The following is a 21,723-nucleotide window of genomic DNA, read 5'->3' as shown; positions in this document are numbered from 1 at the left end:
AAGATCCTTTTTTTTCACATTACTACCTGCATATGTTAAGTTTAGATGTCCAGTGTCCACTTTAAGTGATTAAGTGAATTGGTGAATGTTAATAAATTGGTGCAGGGATAATTGATTGACAGATTTATGTGGTAGGGTGGTGTGCGGGCAAGATGGGAGGTTAGTGAGGTAATAGGTGGGTGGAACGGGTTGGGGTCAGCATGGTGGAAGGTTCAGATGAGGCCTGAAAGGGTAGTCAGCTCAGAAACTAGGCTGACTCTATTTTGGGTTTAGTAATGGTCAGTCACATAAGTAGGTCAGGATACAGTGGGTGGTTGAGGTGGATGTTGTGGGGGTTGAGGGCACAGTTTGAGGGTTAAAATGAGTGGTTGTCATATCATTTTTGCATTAGACTTTGTCTAATGCCCCCGGGTAACTATTCAGCTAAGTCTGACTGAGCTTCCTGGAGTCTCTGACTCATGTTCAGTTGGGCACTTTCATGAAAGATCCTTTAAACGAAGGGAATTACCCAACAGTAACTCAAACTTCTTGGAAAATTACCATGCAGTTAGCAGCATATTAAGACCAGAGACCAAGTATGTACTGGCGCAGAAGGAGGTGCAGCGGAGGTTCACTAGGTTGATTCTGGAGTTGAGAGGGTTGGCTTATGAGGAGAGATTGAGTAGACTGGGACTAGTTTTATCAGAATTCGGAAGAATGAAGGGGAATCTTACAGAAACATTTAAAATTATGAAGGGAATAGAGAAGATAGCAGCAGGAAGGTTGATTCCAGTAGTGGGTTAAACTGGGACATAGCCTTGAAATAAGAGGGACCAGATTTAGGGCTGAGTTGAGGAGAAACTTCTTCATCCAAAGGGTTGTGAATCTGTGGAATTCCCTGCCAAAATGAACAGAAGAGGGTACTTCATTAAATGTTTTAAAGGCAAAGATAGATTTTTGAACAGTAAAAGAATTAAGGGTTGTGGTGAGCAGGCAGGTAAGTGGAGTTAAGAAAGATCAGCCATGATCTTGTTAAATGGCAGAGCAGGCTCGAGGGGCCAGATGGCCTACTCCTGCTCCTATTTTTTATGTTCTTATAACCAGAAGATGTGGGCCAATCTGTTCTATATTCTTAGCTAGTTTACTCTCATTTTCATTTTTCTCTACTTTATCAACTTTTTGATTTTGCTGGTTCCTAAAACATTCCAAATCCTCATACATCCTACATTCTTTTCGTCTTAATGCTACCCTTAAACTTCTAAAGTAAACCAAGGACAGATCTTTCATACTGACATCTTCCTTTGTAATGGGTTGTGTTTTTGTCAAACTTATTAAATTGTTGTTGTAAAGAATTCCCACTGCTTATTTATCACATCCATTTCACTTTATTTAGCTTTCCCCTTGAACCTATGTAATTGACTTTAAGATTCTCGATTGTGCTTGGCGTATGTCACTTTCGAACTTGATATTAAATTCAGACTTAGTATAATCGCTATCTGTGCGTGGATCTTTTGCAATGTAATTCCTGATGATCTCTGCCATATTAAGCAATATTGAATTTAAAATAACTCTACCCCCAATTGAGCTAGAACCTGTTGCTCAAGAAAATTCGCAAACTCATCTTTCAAGTCACCTTTGACAACTTGCTTGCTCCCACCTTAGTATTAAAGTCCCCCACAATTATTATGTTGCCTTTGTCACAAACTTTAATAACTTCTTGTTGAATACTCCAGCGCATGCTATGAATGCTGTTAAGTGGTCTATAACCTAATTCTATCTGAAGCTTCTGATTCTTACTGTTCCTAATTTCCCCAGTCTGATTCTAATTCAGGCCAAGATTCTTTCTTCCAAATGTCTATATATCATTCTTCACTACAATAACTACCCCTCCTCCTTTGCCTCCTTTTTTTGAATTAAACACAGCTCGAACAGTTCAGCCATTTCACCAACACCTTCCACCCCAACCTCAAGTTCACCTGGACTATCTCTAACATCTCTGTCACCTTCCTGGACCTCTCTGCCTCCATCTCAGGCAACCACTTAGAAATTGATATCCATTTCAAGCCCACCGACTCCCACAGCTAACTAGAATACACCTCCTCCCACCCACCTTCCTGCAAAAATGCCATTCCCTATTCCCAATTCCTTCGCCTCCACCGCATCTGCTCCCAGGAAGAGGCATTCCACTCCCGTACATCTCAGATGTCCTCGATTCTCAAGGACCGCAATATCCCCCCCGTAGTGGTCGAGAACGCCCACGACCATGTCTCCCTCATTTGCCACAACTCATCCCTCACACCCCGTCCCCGCAATAACCACCAAAAGAGAATCCTCATCATCCTCACGTACCACCCCAACAACCTCCGGATCCAACACATCATCCTCCAACACTTCTGCCATCTACAGTCCAACCCTACCACTATAGACATTTTTCCCTCCCCACCCTTGCCTGCTTTCCAGAGGGACCACACTCTCTGTGACTCCCTTGTCCGCTCCACACACCCGGCACATTCCCCTGCAACCAAGGGAAGTGCTACACCTGCCCCAACACCTCTTCCCTCACTCCCATCCCAGGCGCCAAGAAGACTTTCCACATCAAGCAGATGTTCACCTGCACATCTGCCAATGTGGTATACTGCATCCACTGTACCCATTGTGGCCTCCTGTACATCGGGGAAACCAAGCAGAGGCTTGGGGACCGCTTTTGCAGAACACCTACGCTCAGTTCGCAATAAATGACTGCACCTCCCAGTCACAAACCATTTCAACTCTCCCTCCCATTCCTTAGATGACATGTCCATCCTGGGCCTCCTGCAGTGCCACAATGATGCCACCCTAAAGTTGCAAGAACAGCAACTCATATTCTGCTTGGGAACCCTACAGCCCAGTGGCGTCAATGTGGATTTCACAAGCTTCAAAATCTCCCCTCCCCCTACTGCATCCCAAAGCCAGCACAACTCATCCCCGCCTCCCTAACCTGTTCTTCCTCTCACCTATCCCCGCCTCCCACCTCAAGCCTTACCCCCATTTTCTACCTACTAACCTCATCCCGCCCCCTTGACATGTCCGTCCTCCCTGGACTGACCTGCCCCCTCCCTACTTCCCCACTACACTCACCTCTACTGGCTCCCACCTCTTTAACTTGTCTGTCTCCTCTCTACCCATCTTCTCCTCCATCCATCTTCGATCCGCCTTCCCCTCTCTCCCTGTTTATTCTAGAACCCAATCCCTCTCCCCCATTTCTGATGAAGGGTCTAGGCCCGAAACATCAGCTTTTCTGCTCCTAAGATGCTGCTTGGCTTGCTGTCCAAAACTTGGTCACCTTATAATAATTTAAACCTACAATCTAATCTCTATTTGTTTCATTAGTTTATCAATCTTTATTGCACATGTCTTGATCATTCAGATTTAACTTTTTTAATACTGTTATTTGCACATTACTCTTCGTCCCTTACTGTCCCACTGCTTGTCCTTAACCCACACTGTTCTTTGAATCGACTTCACTTTTTGGATGAGTAAATCTCCCTGTGAACGCTGACCCACCTCCACTCCCCACCCAGTTTTGGCTTAAAGTTCTGTACACTGCCTTGACTATTCGATTTACCAGGACCCAGTTCATTGAAAGTGGAATACTAAATAAAAACCGAAAGAACTGTCGATGCTGTAAATCAGGAACAAAAAGGGGTCTGTTCTGACGAAGAGTCACTGGACCCGAAACATTAGCTCTGATGTTTTCTTCACAGATGCTGCCAGACCCGCTAACCTTTTCCAGCAACTCCTGTCTTTGTTCAGTTAAAGTGGAGCCCATCCCAACTTCTGCTCCTGAGACTAGTGCCAGTGCATAATTCAAAATTCCTCTATCCCCATCACATTGGCATACATTCTCCAATCTGTTTGATCTTATGCCATTTGATTTATGGCTCAGGTAAAAATCCCGATGACAATAATTTCTGAGGCTCTGAAGTTTAATCTGGACCCCAGCTCCTTACACTCTCTCAGCAGATCATCATTCCTAGCTCTATTTGTAACATTCGTTCTTATATGGACTCATAGTAACTGGATTTCCTCCCTCTCCCACCCATCCAACTCCCAGTTCATTTCCAGCTGCAAGGCGATGTCCCTAACCCTGGCACTGGATAGAGTTTAGAATTCCAAATTGTGGCTGCAGGGAACAGTGTCTTTCCTCCCTAATTGCACCTTCACCTATCACAAACTGCCATATGTATTTGCCTAAGCTAACAAGGTGTAGAGCTGGATGAATGCAGCAGGCCAAGTGGCATCAGAGGAGCAGGAAGGCTGGCATTTCGGGCCTAGACCCTTCTGCAGAAAAGACCTTTTTAATGAAGAAGGGTCTAGGCCCGAAACGTCAGCCTTCCTGCTCCTCTGATGCCACTTGGCCTGCTGTGTTCATCCAGCTCCACACCTTGTTATCTCAGATTCTCCAACATCTGCAGTTCCTACTATCTCTGAAACATGTATTTGCCTGTTTGACTGAAATTCTGCACCACGGCATCATGATAAGCAATTCAGTCACCTTACAGTATTTATTCTCGGGAACGCATTTTGCAAGAACCACGTATGCATTGGTTAGAGTCAAGAGCTAAGGTTCTTCCACCACTAAACGTTGGATCCCTGTACCTGCCTGACTTGCCGTCTCAGCCACCTGTCCCTGACCATTGATTGGTTTGAAAATTTTGCTTAGTCTGAATGGTGTTGACTGCTTTCTATGATAAATGTGTCCCTTCTTCCTAACCCCCAACCACCTACCCACACCGTTCAACGTCAGCAACTCAAAATCTAGTCAACCAAAGTTCTTCCAAGTGGCAGACCCCTACCACATATAAGTATTTTGTATGGACATGGTACAGCACACTTCTGGTGCAGGTCGGTCTCAAACTCAGACCTTAAGTATGCTTGTCTGGAATTGCAAGTTATTGTTCCATTTAATGAACAGCGAGCGAATTCTCCCCAATGTCCTGGCCAATATTTACCCTCCAATCAACACCTATTTACACAAATTAGCTGGTCTTTACCACATTGTTAAGCACAAATTGGCTGCTCTAATTTTCCTACATTAACTGCAGTTCAAAAACAATGTTATTTGTTTATGAAGTGTTTTTGGAGTGCCAAATTAGTAAAAGAACAAGATGTAAATGGAAGTCCCTTCTTCCTTTACCTTTCATTTAACCTACTCATGCATACATAACCTTGGATGTGCTTGATATTCACACTGGGCGTTTGATCTGGAAAGTGCCCTGTTTTCTTAGCCCAACACAAAATAAAAGAAGCACGGTGGCTCAGTGGTTAGCACTGCTCACAGTGCCAGGGACCTGGGTTTGATTCCAGCCTCAGGTGACTGTGTGGAGTTTGCACATTCTCCCCGTGTCTGCGTGGGTTTCTCCAGTTGCTCTGGTTTCTTCCCACAGTCCAAAGATGTGCAGGCTGGATGGATTGGCCATGCTAAATTTGCCCACTGCTGTTCAGGGATGCTTAGGCCAGGTAGATTAGCCATGGAAAATTGTGGGTTACAGAGCTCTGTTTGGATGGGTGCTCTTCAGAGGCTCAGTGTAGACTTAGTGGGCCAAACGACCTCTATCTGCACTATGGGGATTCTATGATTCTAAGAAATGAGGGGATAAATATCTTAAAAAAGCAAAGCATGCTGATTTAGCATCTGTTGAATTGTTTTCTGTGCTCTGTCTACAGATTGCAGGGTAAGCCCTGATGGAGATAGAAGCTACGCGACAGCAGCTCTGGGGAACACATGGAGTCACAGTGTCAACACTCGGCTCATCGTGCAGTATCTGGACTATCACAGCAGGCAGGTAAAGTTCACAGAGGCTGAGAGCCAGGATAGAGGCAGAAGAATCAAAGCCACTTCTCATTGTGGGTTGCTGCATGATTTTCACAAACTCAATCTCAGGGGGAGATAGGCAAGCGCAGGGCGACAAGTTGTCAGGAGCCAGAGCTGAGAAAAGCTTTTGAGCGTAGATTACGATAAGCTGTCAGGATGTGCTAGTTCATTCTCAGTCGGACTGGGTTCCTGTTTATGCACCAAATTCATGACAGCACATTAATCAGGTTTAAATAACAGCAATGAAACCAGAAAGACATTCTTATGCCCTTTTTTAAAGGCACTGAATCCTATAATAACAAAATGTGGGTGCATTATCGTGGAAGGAGGACATTTGGTTCTTCATGCCTTTGCTAGCTCTAGCATCAAAATGACAGGGATAGCCCCCTGACATTGGAACACAGGACTAGGCCATTCAGCCCCTTGGTAATGCTCCACCATTCTAGATCATGGCCGAACTTCTACCTCAACACCATATTCTTGCACTATCCCCATATCATAAAATCATAGAATCCCTACAGTGTGGAAGAACGCCATTCAGGCCATCGAGTCCTCACCGACCCTCCAAAGAGCATCCCACCCAGACCCAATCCTCCCATATCCTACCCCTGTAATCCTGCAATTCCCATGGTTAATCCACCTAGCCTGTGCATCCCCAGACACTATGGGCAACTTAGCATGGCCACTCCACCCAGCCTGCACGTCCTTGGACTTTGTGAGGAAACTGGAGGACCCGGAGGAATCCCACACAGACAAGGGGAGAATATGCATTTTTCAACAGGTAGTCGCTTGTGGCTAGAATCAAAGCCAGGTCCCTGTGGCTGTGATGCAGCAGGGCTAACCACTGAGCCACTGTGCCAAAAGAGATACAGAGTTAAATTAAGCAGAAAACTAGGACTTATAACAAATGGCAAGTGGATAGCATGAGTGAGTACCAGGCTGAATATGAGATTTACAGGAGAAGTGAAAATGGAACTAAGAGGTAAGGAGAGTTTTAGAAGGCTTCTGATGAAGTCACTAGAATTGAAATGTTAACTCTGCTGTCTTCCCACAGATCCTGCCAGACCTGCTGAGTTTCGCCAGCAATTTCGGTTTTTGTTGCAGTTTGAGAAGCAACTGGCAGCAAACGTAAAGGGGATCCGAAAGTCAGCTTTGGACATGTCACAAGTAAAAGGCTAGTCAAATGAGGGTGAGACCATATAAGACTAAAAAAGGTATTCATGCCTGGAGGTACTGAATGAATACTTTACATTATTCTTTACCAAGTAAGAAAACACTTTCAGAGTCAGTGTGAAAACCCACAATCGCTACTATATAGAAGATCAAGGGGAGTGGAGTTGCAGGTTGACAGGGTAATAAAGAAGACATTTGGCACGCTTGCCTTTATTGGTCAGTGTGTTGGGTATAAGAGTTGGCAGGTCATGTTGCGGCAGTATAGGATATTGGTTGGACCTGTTTTGGAATACTGCATTTAACTCTGATCTCCCTGCTATAGGAGGGATGGTGTGAAACTTGAAAGAGTTCAGAAAAGATTTACAAGAAAGTTGCTGAGATTGGAGAATTTGAGCTATAAGGAGAGGCTGAATAGGCTGAGGCTATTCTCCCCAGTGCACAGGAGGCTGAGGGGTTGACCTTATGGTTTATAAAATCAGGAGGGGCAATAGATAAGGTGACACAGTGTGGAGCTGGAGGAACACAAGCGGCATTCGAGCAGGAGGAAAGCTGACATTTCAGGTTGGGACCCTGGAACACCCCAACAAACTGAGGCATGTAAAATAACAAGCAGGACAGAACACTCACGCATCGCTGGAGGCGCACTGACAAGGTTACCTAGCAGGGAGATGAAACGTTCGCAACCAAGCCCACCAGCTCAGCGAGCGAACTACAACCTCATAATTAGGAATGAGCAATATATACAGTCCCAGTCAGTAAAACCCTCATCCTCTGACTGAAATAACAAGCAGGAGAGTGATGGGAAGAAGATATTGGAAGGGCTAAAATAAAAGCAAACCTGCAGAAGGAAACCTGGAACAGACAAAGAGAAATGCTGGAGAAACTCAGCAGGTCCTGTAGTATCTGTGGAAAGAGAAACAGAGTTAATGTTTCAAGATTGCTATGACACTTTATGAGATGCTCTGAAATGGGTCATACTGGTCTTTAAATGTTAACTCTGTTCTTTCTCCATGGATGCTGCCAAACCTATTGACTTTCTCCAGCATTTTCTGTGTTTGCTTTTGTATAAGGCTAGCTGTACTTAAAGTTGAATAAGTCACCTAATCTGGTGGAAGCAAGGGTGAAAATTGTGAAGGCGCTGGCTGTAATCTCCCACTCCTCTTCGATGTAGGGATGGTGCTCAAGACGGGAGAATTGCAATTGTTTACACCCTGTTTGAAAAATTATGTAAGGTTCAGCAAATTTAAACTCATTGGTAGGATCGCTTTTACAAATGAAAATCAGGGATTAAATGATCAGTTACTTGGAAAAGTGTGTATTAATTAAAGAAAACCAGTAACATGTTCAAGGCAAATCATGTTTAAGTCGCTTGATGGAATGGCTTGAGGAGATTAGAGAAAGTGTTGTTGAGGGTGGTGTACTGTATGTGGTGTATATGAACTTCCAAAAGGTGAAATGCTACAAAGTTAATACCAATAGAATAAAGGGGAGAACGGCTCCATGGATACAAAATAAAACAGAATTCGGACGCTGGAAATCTGAAACAAACAAAAAAGAGAAATTGCTGGAGAAACTCTGCAGGTCTGACAGCAGCATCTGTGGAGAGAAACTGTGGTAAACATTTTGAGTCCAGCAACCCTTAGCTGAGTGTTAGGATGTAGAGTGTAGTGGTGAAATGGTTGTTTTTCTGATTCCGTAAGATATATACCGATGTTCCCCAGGGATTGGCACTGTGACTACTGTTTGAAGTACAAAAATGTGTGTATAGGTCAGAGGTTGAAAATTTGCAGATGACATAAAGCTTGGAAGTCTTGTGACCTGTGAAGGGGATCGTGAAAGACTGACGGAATGGATTGATGCCTGACATATTAAGTTTAGTGCAGAAAGTGTGAAGTGATTCAATTTGCTTGGGAAATGGGGAAAGGCACTATAAAATAAAGGGCACAATTTAAATGGAATGCCGGACCAGAGAGCCCTGAAACAGTGGGGGTCATGCCAGACAAATCGGTTAGAATTCTTTGAGGAGGTAATGAGCAAGTTAGACAAAGGAGAGCCACCGGACATGATCTATTTGGATTTCCAGAAGGCCTTTCACAGAAGGCTGCTAAGTAAAATAAGAACCATGGCGTTAGGGGCAAGGTACTGCCATGGATAGACGATTGGCTGACTGGCAGAAGAAGGCAGAGAGTGGGGATGGTAGCTGGTGACTAGTGGAGTTCCACAGGGGTCAGTGTTGGGACCATAACTATTCACATCATACATGAACAACTTGGACAAAGGAACTGAGCGCATTGCTGCTAAGTTTGCAGATGACACCAAGAAAGATGGAGGGACAGATGGTATTGAGGAAGCCCGGAGGTTGCAAAAGGACTTGTACAGGCTAGGAGAGTGGGCAAAGAAGTGGCACATGGATTACAATCTGGGGTTGTACACTTTGGTAGGAAGAATAGTGCGGAGATTATTTTTTAAATAGGGAAAAGCGTTGGAAACCTGCAGCACTAGGGGACTTGGCAGTCCTAGTTCAAGATTCTTTTAAGGTCACCATGCAGGTTCACTTGGCAGTTAAGAAGATAAATGCAATGTGAGCATTCATTTTGAGAGGTGTAAAATGCAAGAGCAGAGATGTACTCTTGAGGCTGTGTACGGCTCTGGTCAGACCGCGTGTGGAATGTTGTGAGCGGCTTTGGGCCCCGTATCTAAGGAGGTATGTGCTGGCATTGGAGGGGCACCAGAGGAGATTTACAAAAATGACCCTGGGGATGTAGGACTAGACATATGAGGAATGGTTGAGGCTTACAGAATCCTGAGAGGCCTGTTTACAGTGGATGTGGAGAAGATGTTTCCACTAGTAGGAGAAACTAGGACCTGAGGGCAAAGCCTCGGAGTGAACAGACGATATTTTAGGACTGAGATGAGGAGGAATTTCTTCAGCCAAAGCGTGGTGAATCTGTGGAACTTTTTGCTGCAGAAGGCTATAGAGTATATTTAAGATAGGTTCTTCATTACCAAGGGGATCAAGGGTTACAGGGAGAAGGCAGGAGAATAGCGTTGCAAAACATATCAGTCCTGATTGAATGGTGGAGCAGGCTCAATGAGCCTAATTCTGCTCCCATATCTTATTGTCTTAAATATGCACAAATTATTGAAGTAGCAGGGTAGACTGAGAAGGTATGAGGCAGAAACATGAATTGAAGGATAGGGTACAAAAAGCCATCAATGAACCTACACAAAACATTGGTTTAGCTTTAACCTGCATCTTGTGCTCAATTCTGGGCACTGCATGTTCATAAGAATATGAAAATTTTAGAGAACAGTTTCAGACTTGCGATAAGTCAGTTATGTGAATAGATTGCTTGAAGCTGGGGGTTATTTCTCCAGAGATTGTGCACAACCTGTGTCAAACACCTTAACTCAATAAGTCATTGTCAAACAAAGTAGATAGGGAGAAACTTCTCATTGATTAGAACTGCTGCCTCACTGCGCCAGGGTCCCAGGTTTGATTCCACCCTTGAGTGACTCTCTGTGTGGAGTTTGCGCATTGTCCCTGTGCCTGCGTGTGTTTCCTCTGGGTGCTCCAGTTTCCTCCCACAGTCCAAAGACGTGCAGGCTAGGTGGATTGGTCACGCTGAATTGCCCGTAGTGTCCAGGGATACGCAGGTTAGGTGGGTTAACCATGGGAAAGATAGGGATGGGGTGGGTCTGGGAGGGATCTTCTTCAGAGAATCGGTGTGGAATCGATGGACCAAATGGCCTGCTTCCACACTGTAGGGATTCTGTGACTCTGTGGTAGATGGACTGAGAATCAAATAATACTGAAATAAGGACATTGGCAAAATAACTTATATCATAGCATGAAAAGTTGTTTTTTAAACACAAAGACTTGTTAGAATCTGGAATGCACTGCCTAAGATGCAAGTTTAAACTTGGTTTTCAAAAGAGAAAAACTTCACAAAGTTGTGAGGCAAGTGAGAGTGAGTTGGCTTTGCAGAGAGCCAGCACACAGACAACAGGCCAGATATCCTCCTGTAGTGTGCCCCTTCGGTGATTGCATTGGCCTTGGGGGCCACCATTGCCGATTCCCACAAAATTGCTGCTTACTCTTATATGGTCGTTGGTGCACATTGCTAACAGATCCCTCCACATGGACTGCTGTTTGCAGTACCATGCATCTGTTGTTTGCACTGAAACTCTGCAGGTGTTATGTCTTAAATGTAGGGAACTGTGAGGTCACAAAACTAAGCTCTTCAGTGGTAAGGCAGTGCTTCATACCTGCAGCTACTGGGTGTGATTCTTGGGCTGAATAGCATTTCCTACCAGAAGACTTATTAGATTAGATTACCTACAGTGTGGAAACAGGCCCTTCGGCCCAGCAAGTCCACACCACCCCCTTGAAGCATCCCACCCAGACTCATCCCCCTATAACCCACAAGCCCCTGAACACAATTTAGCATGGCCGATCCACCTACCCTGCACATTTTTGGACTGTGGGAGGAAACCAGAGCACCCGGAGGAGACCTACACAGATATGGGGAGAACGTGCAAACTCCACACAGACAGTCGCCCGAGGCTGGAATCGCACCCGGGTCCCTGGCGCTGTGAGGCTGCAGTGCTAACCACTGAGCCACCGTGCCGCCTTTAATTGTCATTATTGTGTCCTCAGTGATTTGGAGGCATAAGACTTGATGGTAAGTCATACACCAGCAAACAGAACCTGTGTGAATGATAGCAAACAGGGGGTATGAGTGAACTTGCAGTCAGATTTCCCGAAAAAACACAATAGTTAGCCCTGCTGCCTCTCAGCACCAGGGACCCAGGTTCCATTCCACCCTCAGGCAGCTATCTGTGTGGATTTCATACATTCTCCACATGTCTGTGTGGGTTTCCTTTGGCTGCTGTGGTTTCCTCCCACAGCCCAAAGATGTGCAGGATAGTTGGATTGACCATACCAAGTTACCCATAATGTGCAGGCTAAGTGGGTTAGCCATAGGAAATTTAGGGTTACAGAGATAAGGCAGGGGAGTGGGTCTGGATGGGACGCTCTTCAGAGAGTCGGTGTAAATATGATGGGTGAATGGCCTGCTTCCACACTCTAGCGATGCTGCAATTCTGGGTGGTACTGCATACGGTCCAATTGACAACGACGGCGCATGACCCAATCACCTCTAATCTGTCATATACTTGTGGCGCCATTGTAAATTCCCTGTCTCCAAATGGTAAAAGATTCCAGGCAAAGTTGTCTGCACTCAGGACTTGTCCAAATTATTAAAGTTTATGCAACCCAGAATAATGACAGAAGTGTTTGTGTGAGACACAGAGGCCAGAAATCCCTTTTGTTTTACCTCTAACATTGATCCCAGATTTGAGGATGTCTTAGCTCAACAGAAGTTTCTGTTGATGGCTTTCTCCACATGTTCTGAAATGATATTTGTTGCTCATGCATTGCAGACGATATGCCAGTTTCTGAGAGAAAAGATCTCTGTTTCCTTAGTAGAATACATGATGAAGCTGAATTGATCACACATAAACGCACCTCCCACTGACCTTCAAAAAGTTGCATCTAATTTTCAATATATAAAGAAAGTCAGGCTGACTTCAAATCGGCCAAGACTGATTACACTTTAACAGACCTAGTGCTCCAAAGCATGTCAATTGTGGCCTGAAAGGCCTAAATGCATATTGCACACAGTTGTACAACCTACTCACTTGTAAACCTCCTTCTTTCTACAGTCCTGTCTGACTGGAATACATTGCCCGAGGCATCTGTTGTGTTGCACACTATAATCACAGCTGATCCTGACAGCTTAGAAGCGGGTCGTTTGGTATAACTACTCCGTGCTAATATTGTAGTCCACACCAGTGTCCTTCCAGTTTAATTTCCTTGTCCGAATCTGCTTCCATATGATTATATTCCCTTCTCTCTCATGTATATAGCAAGCTTCCAATTAAACAACTATAAGGAAGGATTTAACAGGTTCATGGTCTCATCTGTCGAAAAGTCAATGGAGGCCTTTAAACTGATGGAAAGATTTTGATAGGACAGGTGTGGAGAAGCTGTTTACACATGTTGGGATGGATCTATAAAGATAAAGCTATTACTAATAACCCCAAAAAGGAATTCAGGAGAAATCCAGAGAATGATTAGAATGTGAAACTTGCTATCACAAGGAGAGGTTTAGGTGCATTACGTTGAGGCATTTGAAGAGAAGTTGGATAAGCAGATAAGGACACAAAAGGTAAACAATTATGAAAGTAAGATGAGATAAAGCATCATGGGAGGAGTTGTTGTGGAGCAGAAATGCCATAATTAGAGCCAAATGGTGTGTTTGTGTGTATACAATATACAGTCCATGTATATGTGTCAAAGCAGTGCGTTCCATATTCTCTTCAGCAAAAACAATATGAACCTGACTCAGCAGCTGTCTTTGTGCATCTACTGCTTGATGGCCTCATCTATACCTTTGTTGCTTGAGACTCCGTTATTCCAGTGGCTCCTACATGCATCTAAAGCTCAGATGCCCATGTCTTAGCTCATATAATATCTTGTTCGGCCATCAATACCATGCTTATGGATGTATGTTAACTTCTGATTTAGCAGCACATCACTTTAAAAATTCTCTTCCTTATGTTCGGGTCCCTCCATGCCCTGGTGTTTTCCTATCTACGAATGAAGGAAATCCCAAAGAATTGATTCCTTTTCTGTGTTTAATTAGTTGTTCTTCATTGGGAATGCTCCTGTTGGTCTCTTGACCACGTAAAGGGTATGCAAAATCAACTAAGCGTCACACTCCTAGATAACAAAGTATGGGGCCGGATTAACACAGCAGACCAAGCAGCATCTCAGGAGCACAAACGCTGATGTTTCAGGCCTAGACCCTTCATCAGAAAAGGGGGATGGAGAGAGGATTCTGAAATACATAGGGAGAGAGGGGGAGGCGGACTGAAGATGAATAGAGGAGAAGATGAGTGGAGAGGAGAGTATGGGTGGGAAGGTAGGTAGGGGATAGGTCAGTCCGGGGAGGAAACACAGGTCAAGGGGGCGGGATGAGGTTAGTGGGTAGGAAATGGGGATAAGGCTTGAGGTGAGAGGAGGGGATAGGTGAGAGGAAGAACAGGTTAGGCAGGCGGGGATGAGCTGAGCTGGATTTGAGATGAAGTGGGAGGGAGGGGTGATTTTGAAGCGGGTGAAGTCTACGTTGATACCATTGGGCTGCAGGGTTCCCAAGCGGAATATGAGTTGCTGTTCCTGCAACCTACTGGTGGCATCATTATGGCACTGCAGGAGGCCTAGGATGGACATGTCGTCTGAGGAATGGGAGGGGGAGCTGAAATGGTTCGAGACTGGGAGGTGCAGTTGTTTATTGCAAACTGAGCATAGGTGTTCTGCAAAGCGGTCCCCAAGCCTCCGCTTGGTTTCTCCAATGTAGAGGAAGCCGCACCGGGTACAGTGGATGCAGTGTACCACATTGGCGGATGTGCAGGTGAACATCTGCTTGACGTGGAAAGTCATCTTGGGGCCTGGGATGGGGGTAAGGGAGGAGGTGTGGGAGCAGGTGTAGCACTTCCTGCAATTGCAGGGGAAAGTGCTAGGTGTGGTGGGGTTGGAGGGAAGTTTGTCAAGTCAACACAACTGGAAAATGGATGTGCACAGTGCCTGGCTGTGATACCCTCTAAGGCTGAATAGTCTGTCTGAGCTCACTTATGCAGATCAACTGCTGTGGGACTCACGGTGAAACAATATACCAGTAAGAAGACTCGATTTCAAGGAATTTCAAATCAATTTCCAGCCAATCATGTCCCGTTGAAGAATAGGTACTATAGTTTTCTAGGACACAGCCAATTTGCACAATCCAAGCTTCCACAAAGGGTAATTTTTTAAAATTCTTTCATAGAATCACAGAATCCCTACAGGATGGGAGCAGGCCATTCGGCCCATCGAGTCCACACTCACCCTCCAAAGACCATCATACCCAGATCCATACCCATACCCCTACCCTATCCGTCTAACCCTGAATTTCCCATGGCTAGTCCACCCAGCCTGCACATCCCTGGGCTCTACGGGCAATTTGACATGGCTAATCTACCCTAAACTGCACATCTTTGGACTGTGGGACGAAACTGGAGCCCCCGGTGGAAACTTACCTAAGCAGAAATGAGGAGAACATGCAAACTCCACACAGATAGTCACCTGAGGGTGGAATCGAACCCATGTCCCTGGCACTGTGAGGTAGCAGTGTTAACTATTGAGCCTCCGTGCCGCCCAAGAACATGAGTGTTGCTGGCACGGCCAGGGTTTGCTTCCCATCCCTGATACCGGATTCAGTGGTTCGGTTGGCCATTTTAGGGAGCAGATAAGAATCAACCATTTGCTGTGGGTCTGGAGTCACATGTAGACCAGACTAGATAAGGATAGAAAATTTACTTTCCTTAAGGGCATTAATGCACCAAGTACAGTTTTACAACAGACATCGCTGAAACTAATTTTATGTTCTAGATTTATTAATGGAATTCAGATTCCATGGTGCCAAGCTGCTATGTTTTGAATCCATGCGCCCAAAGCAATAACTTGCTTCTCTGGATGGCTGGTGACGTTACCACTGTACCATCACCACCCCTTAATCTGATGATGGTTAGATCATTGGTTTTTAGTGGGGCTGTGGGTTAGATATCAACCCAGACACTGAAGAGATCTCCTTTGCATTTAGTGCTATGGGACATTTTTATGTCCGCATGTGCGAAAAGATTGTTTAACATTCCATCTGAAAGATGACTTCTCCGACAATGCCATGCACTTTCAGTACTGCACTAGATTGTTAGTTTATATGATCAACTCACTGCAATTGACACCATATCCTCCTGATTGAGAGATGAGGGTGCTCCTGCTGATTATAAGCAGAGGGAGATTTTAGCAAAGAAAAAGTGGCTGGGGATGTATTCTTTTGTCATTTACTGCAATTTCAGAAAGTGGTCTCTGTTTGTAATCTCTATGATGTGCAGTAGAGCTTTGTAATGAGCCCACATTGCTGGTAAGTGCATTTAATAGATGTAATTTTATACTTAGAGCTTTTTTCTGATTTGCAGACAATATAATGTACCTCAAAGTGTTTTGTTTTAAGTTTTTTGTCTGAGAGCAATGCCACGGGAAATGAATTATAATTGATGTAATTTTATACCAAAGCGCTCTTGGAGAAAGATCCCAAGCAAGAAGCAAATTTGCACTCTAATCTGCTGAAGAATGCAAACTGTAGTTTGAGCTGTACCAAGATATTACTTAACATTGTGGAACAGAAAATCAACAGAGACGTGGAGGCATATGAAAAGAAAAAGTACAAATGCTGCACATCTGAAATAAAAACAGATCCTCCTGAAAATAAACAGGAGACTATTGACATCTCAAAGGGAACATTTGGTAAAGAAAAGGCCTCTGGATTACTGACCCGTTTAGTATCAAAACTACTGCATGGTAATGTAGTGATTATGTTACTGAACTAATATTCTCGAGAACATGAGTTCAAATCCTGCCCCCTTGCATTTTGAGATGTGAGTAGTTCAAAAACACTTCATGTGTACAACAGCTACCAAGTTAAAGTGATTGCCGTATTTTTAAAAATCAGCTGGTTCGCTGATGCCCTTTATGTTCTATATTTATTAAGGAAGCTGCTGTCTTTACTTGGCCTGGCCTGTCGATCACTCCCAAATCATCCTCACTGGCTCTTAATTGCCCTTTGAGCTGGCTCTGCAAATCAATTACATGTATCACTCAGCTACCGGCAGTTGGAGGGATATGGGCCAGGAACAGGCAGGTGGGACCAGTTTAGTTTTGGAATTATATTAGGCATGGTCTGGTTGGACCAAACGGTCTGTTTCCTTGCTGTATGACTGTATGAAGATGCTTTCTTATCAGTTACTCAAAGCCAACCTCGCAAGTGATTCCCACAAGTCAAGAATGAAGTATATAAGTAATGGATCTGAAGAGAGGCCATTCGAATGATACTGTCTGTATGTGCACATACACAGATGTATGACCATTTTTCTGTGTACCCAAACTCATGTGAACATACGCATATTCATCCTCCAGGCTCTTATATGCATATGCCTCCCTGTAGATATGCATTTAATTTGTGCCTACCTGTCCCGTGTCTACATGCTCTTAGTTATATCAACTTCTTTTTAAATGATTACCCTTTCTCGGCTTAACAGTGTTTGCCTTTTGATATGTTATGTCTCTTCTGCTGCCTCATTCATATAGCCTTTGCTTCATAGAAGTGAGTTCTGAACACAAGAGGGCATAGCTTGTCTTATTTGTACTTTCACTTGATGGGCATAATCAACTATGAACACTGATCAGCAGTGTCTGGTAGTCAAGCAGTTTTTAATTTACTATTCTCATTTCTGTTTTCAAAATTCACCATGACTATCTCTGTCTCTAGGCTACAACTCTAAGATGTCTATGCTCCTCTAATTCTGGTCTCTTAAACTTCCCTGATTTTGATTCCTCAAAGTTTGGTGGCCTTCAGTTTCCTTAGCCCTGAAGTAACTTCCTTATATCTGTCCTCCTCTCTATGTCATTTACCTCCTTTGAGACATTTCTTAAAATCTACCTCTTTGACTAAGCTTTTGGTCATCTGACCTGATATTTCCTCATGGTGGTCATTGTCATATTTCATTTTAGAATACTCCTATGAAGTTCCTTTGAATGTTTTATTTAATTAAAATTGTATTTTGAAAGCTCCCCAAACAAAACAGAAGCTGCAAGACTTCCAATTACTTATTCTTACTCATTCTTCTCCCTCTCACATCCAAAGTAGAGCCTTGTGTCTCACCTCTGGATATGTTTTGGTTGTTGAGATGAAAAAATCACAAGACATTCAAAGGCAGCTCCTAAGAGTTCTCACAAAGCGCAGGACATAATCAGCCACATTCTAGGAAATGAAATATTTCCTTTTTAAGATTGGTTCAGGAAAAACTACTTAGGTTAAGTGCTTAGGTTTTTAAAAGATACTTAGAATTGGATATAGCCCAGCAAGAAAGATATGATGTCTAAAGATCCAAATGTATTTCTTTGAATGACTCTGAGTCTTCTTTTGTCTCCATCATCTTGTTGGTAGTTCAATAATTCCAAGGGATAACATTTACCAAATTGCACCATATAAATGCAAGTTGAAATCTGTGCACCACATGCTGCATCTGACCCTAATTGAGCATTTGCCACCACTGATTTACCACAAACTGCTAAAACAATTTTCAAACTATGCAGAAATTCAAGACTCCTTGAATGGCACCTTCCAAACTCTTGACCACTGGGAACTTACAGCTAGTGGTGTTCCCACCTATCTGCAGCCCTTGTCCTTCTAGATGGAATTGGTTTTCAGTTTGGAAGATGTTATCTACGGATCTTTGATGAATTTCTGCAGTGCATCTTGTAGATAGTGTTCACTGCTGCTACTGAATGTCAGGGGTGGAGGGAATGGATGCTTGTGGATATGGAGCCAATCAAGTGAGCCGCTTTGGCCTGGATGGTGCCAATCTTCTTGAGTATTGTTGGAGTTGCACTCATTCAGGCAAGTGGGAGTTTTGTTTTCTTTATTCATTCAAGGGATGAGGGCATTGCTGTCTAGGCAACATTTATGGCCCATCCCTAATTGCCCAGAGGGCCAATAAGAGTCAACCACATTGCTGTGGGTCTGGAGTCACTTGTAGACCAGACCGGGTAAGGATGGCAGTTTCCTTCCCTAAAGGAGATCAGTGAACCAGATGGGTTTTCCCCCCAATAATCAACAACGGATTCATGGTCATAATTAGACTCTTTATTCCAGATTTTCATTGAATTCAAATTCCATCAACTGCCATGGCAAGATTCAAACCTGAGTCCCCAGAACGTTATTTGGGTTTCTGGATTAATGAACCAGCGATAATACCACTAGGCCATTGCCTCACCCCATAACATTCCTGATTTGTACCTTGTAGATGGTGGACAGACTTTGGGGAGTCAGAAGGTGAGCTACTTGCTGCAATATTCCTAGCACCTGATCAACACATGTAGCTTCTGTGTTAACATGACAAGTCCAGTTGAGCTTCTGGTCCATGATGTTGATAGTGGGGGATTCAGTGATGCGAACAGCATTGAATGTCAAGGGACAGTGATGGTCATTGCCAGGTTATTGTATGGTGCGAATGTTACTTACTACTGTTAGCCGAAGCCTGGACATTGTCCAGCTATTGTGGTATTGTTGTTTTTGTCTAATGCCTTTAGGGTCTTTTTGGTGATCATGTGTGGTGAGTATTTGTGTTTATACTTGTGTTGCCCATGTTTGTGTAACATCTCAATAACATGTTATCATTCTGTTCAGTGAGACAGTACTTTGAGAATTGACGATTATATTAAGAGGTTCAATCACATGGCCTCCTGTCCACATCCTTACCCTTAAGTGCCTGACACAGCCAACTTCGTGGAGTCCCTCAGCCAATCAGAAACCAAACAAGTTTTGCTTGGCCATAAAAAGTCTTTTGCCCAGACAGCATAGAAACAGACCCTTCAGTCCAACTAGTCCAAGTTGACCTTCATCCCAAACTAAACTGCTGGTGCTTGGCCCATATCCTTCCAAACGTTTCCTGTTCATATACTTATCCAAATGCCTTTTAAACATTGTAACTGTACCTGCATCCACCACTTCCTCTAGGAATTCATTCCACACACAAACCACGCTCTGTGCAAAATAATAGCCTCCGAATGTCTTTTCTAAATCTTTCTCCTCTCACCTTGAACATATGCCCCTTAGTTTTGAAACCTTCCCATCCTCGGAAAAAGACACCTGCCATTCACCTTATCTGTACTTCTCATGATTTTGTAATGTTCCATAACTTCACTCCTCATCCTCTTATGCTCCAGGGAAAAATAACCCACCCTAGCCAGTTTCTCCCTATAACTCAAACCCACAAGTACAGGCTGTTTCGCGTTGGTGCTCATTAGCAGTACTGGTGACATTAACTTTTAATTTATGGAGACTACGGGAAAATCTGTGGTGAACCGATGACCCTAAGCACCAGCAGTAGATGGGGTTGCTGTAGTGATTACAGCCAGGTATATCTTGTTGACTATGACATCCTTGTTTGGGGTTGTTAACCTGGGCCAATCAGGAAGCCCCGGCTGACCAATATAATCAAGAGATTCCTCATGGTTTTGTCACTGACATCCAGAGAATATTGGTTCACTTCTTCTGGGACAAAAAGATACCCTGGGTCGTGGCACAGGTTCTGAATCTCCTGATTGAGGAGGGCGGTCAGTCTCTGGTGTGTGTCCGCACCCGGCTGCCAACTTCTTGCCTTCAGACCTTGCAGCAATACCTTAATGTTGAGCCTTCTCCTAGGTGGTGCACCCTGGCAATGTATTTTTTTCTGCTAGATGTATAACCTCAACCACGACATGCAGCTCCTGTTTATCGACCGTGATGGTTTGGAAGTCACCCTCTGGACATTGCCTGTCTTTTACCAGGACCTGAGCACTGTCTGGAACATGGTCAACTCGCGTCGTGCCTACCCTCTGGAAGGAGTGGTGGCCATCACTAGAGAGTGAATGCTTGTGCTCCCTTTTCATTTATCTCAAAGACCTCCTTTTGTGTTTCTGGTTGCACTTCAGCCCCATGCTCCTGATCTTTGGGCACCTGTTATGGAGGGGCATGGGCAGGTCAGAGGATCTCCTAGTAGGTCTGTTCCTGGGCGTGATCAAGCTGGCATTAATGGGTCCAGGCAGCGGGCCATGGAGGAGCTCATTTCAGCCGATTGCCTGCCCCTCTTCCATCTGGGCCCGGGCGTCCCTGGAATAGGAGCACACGGTGCGCACTGGTGCTCTTGATGCCTTTCTGGAAAGATAGGCACTGCGGGCTGTGGAGTGCTTTATTTCTCCCACAAACTCAATTTTGATTTGATCCCTACCCTCCCCCTTACATTTTCTTTCACGTCGGCTTTGCCTTTAGGGCCTGTGCTTGATACTGATGCTTTGGTTACCTGGTGTTTTTCCGGCTGGTGGTATGTTAGTAAAGTCATTTGCACACCTGGTGTTTTTTTTAAACTGTGTTTCATGGCTGCACAAGCACTGGGGAAAATAAGCACTACTGCTGTACAGCAGCAGCGAAGGGGTTCTTAAGAAGGGGAAAAATATTATTAAGGGATTTAGAATCTCCTCTGTTCAGGGGACTGACTCTGAACTGGATAACCACAGGAAATATAATGTGCACAAGCAAATAAAGGGTGACTTGGTGATGGGGTACTGGCCTCTGTGCAGTTATTTCCATCACCTTCATCTAAAAGATGTGATAAATCATTAGGCTTATTCATAGCAGATAGGGAAGCTATTAACCCTGTTGAGCCATGTTAAGACTTGGAACAATCCTGCCAGTCCCATTACCCTTGTTGTATCACTGTAGATCTGCTAGTTTATTTTCTTCAAGCACCCATCCATTTTCATTTTGAAACCATTGATTATCTCTGCTTCCAACATTCTCTCAGACAGCATATTTCAGATCTTAAAACATTGATCTTCCTTACATTCTGCCTCTGTGGCTTGCCCAAAATCTTTAATCTGTGTCCCTGAACTCTCTACTAGCAAGCAATCAGAAAAGCCTTTCCTTATCTACCTTTTCCAAAACTGTATTAATCTTGTAAACCTTTATCAAAATCCCTTCAATCTGTTTTGCACTAAGGAAAACAGTCCCAGATTCTGA

The 21,723-nt window shown here is 44.2% G+C and overlaps 1 protein-coding gene across 4 annotated transcripts in view; it reads left to right on the top strand.

Annotated features, from left to right (window-relative positions):
- The window catches only part of rad51b (RAD51 paralog B), a 521,470-nt gene that overhangs the window by 385,937 nt on the left and 113,810 nt on the right, over positions 1 to 21,723 (top strand). For 3 of the 4 annotated variants that reach the window (XM_048538503.2, XM_059649305.1, XM_048538504.2), the window contains one exon: positions 5,686 to 5,804. The exons of the other annotated variant lie outside the window; for it this stretch is intronic. In XM_048538503.2, coding sequence (XP_048394460.2) covers positions 5,686 to 5,804 — 119 coding nt within the window. The remainder of the gene's footprint in view (positions 1 to 5,685; positions 5,805 to 21,723) is intronic. 4 annotated transcript variants of the gene reach the window in all.

Source organism: Stegostoma tigrinum, chromosome 10 (assembly GCF_030684315.1).
Source record: "Stegostoma tigrinum isolate sSteTig4 chromosome 10, sSteTig4.hap1, whole genome shotgun sequence".
Classification (NCBI taxonomy): Eukaryota; Metazoa; Chordata; class Chondrichthyes; order Orectolobiformes; family Stegostomatidae; genus Stegostoma; species Stegostoma tigrinum.
This window is presented reverse-complemented; position numbering and strand designations above follow the sequence as displayed.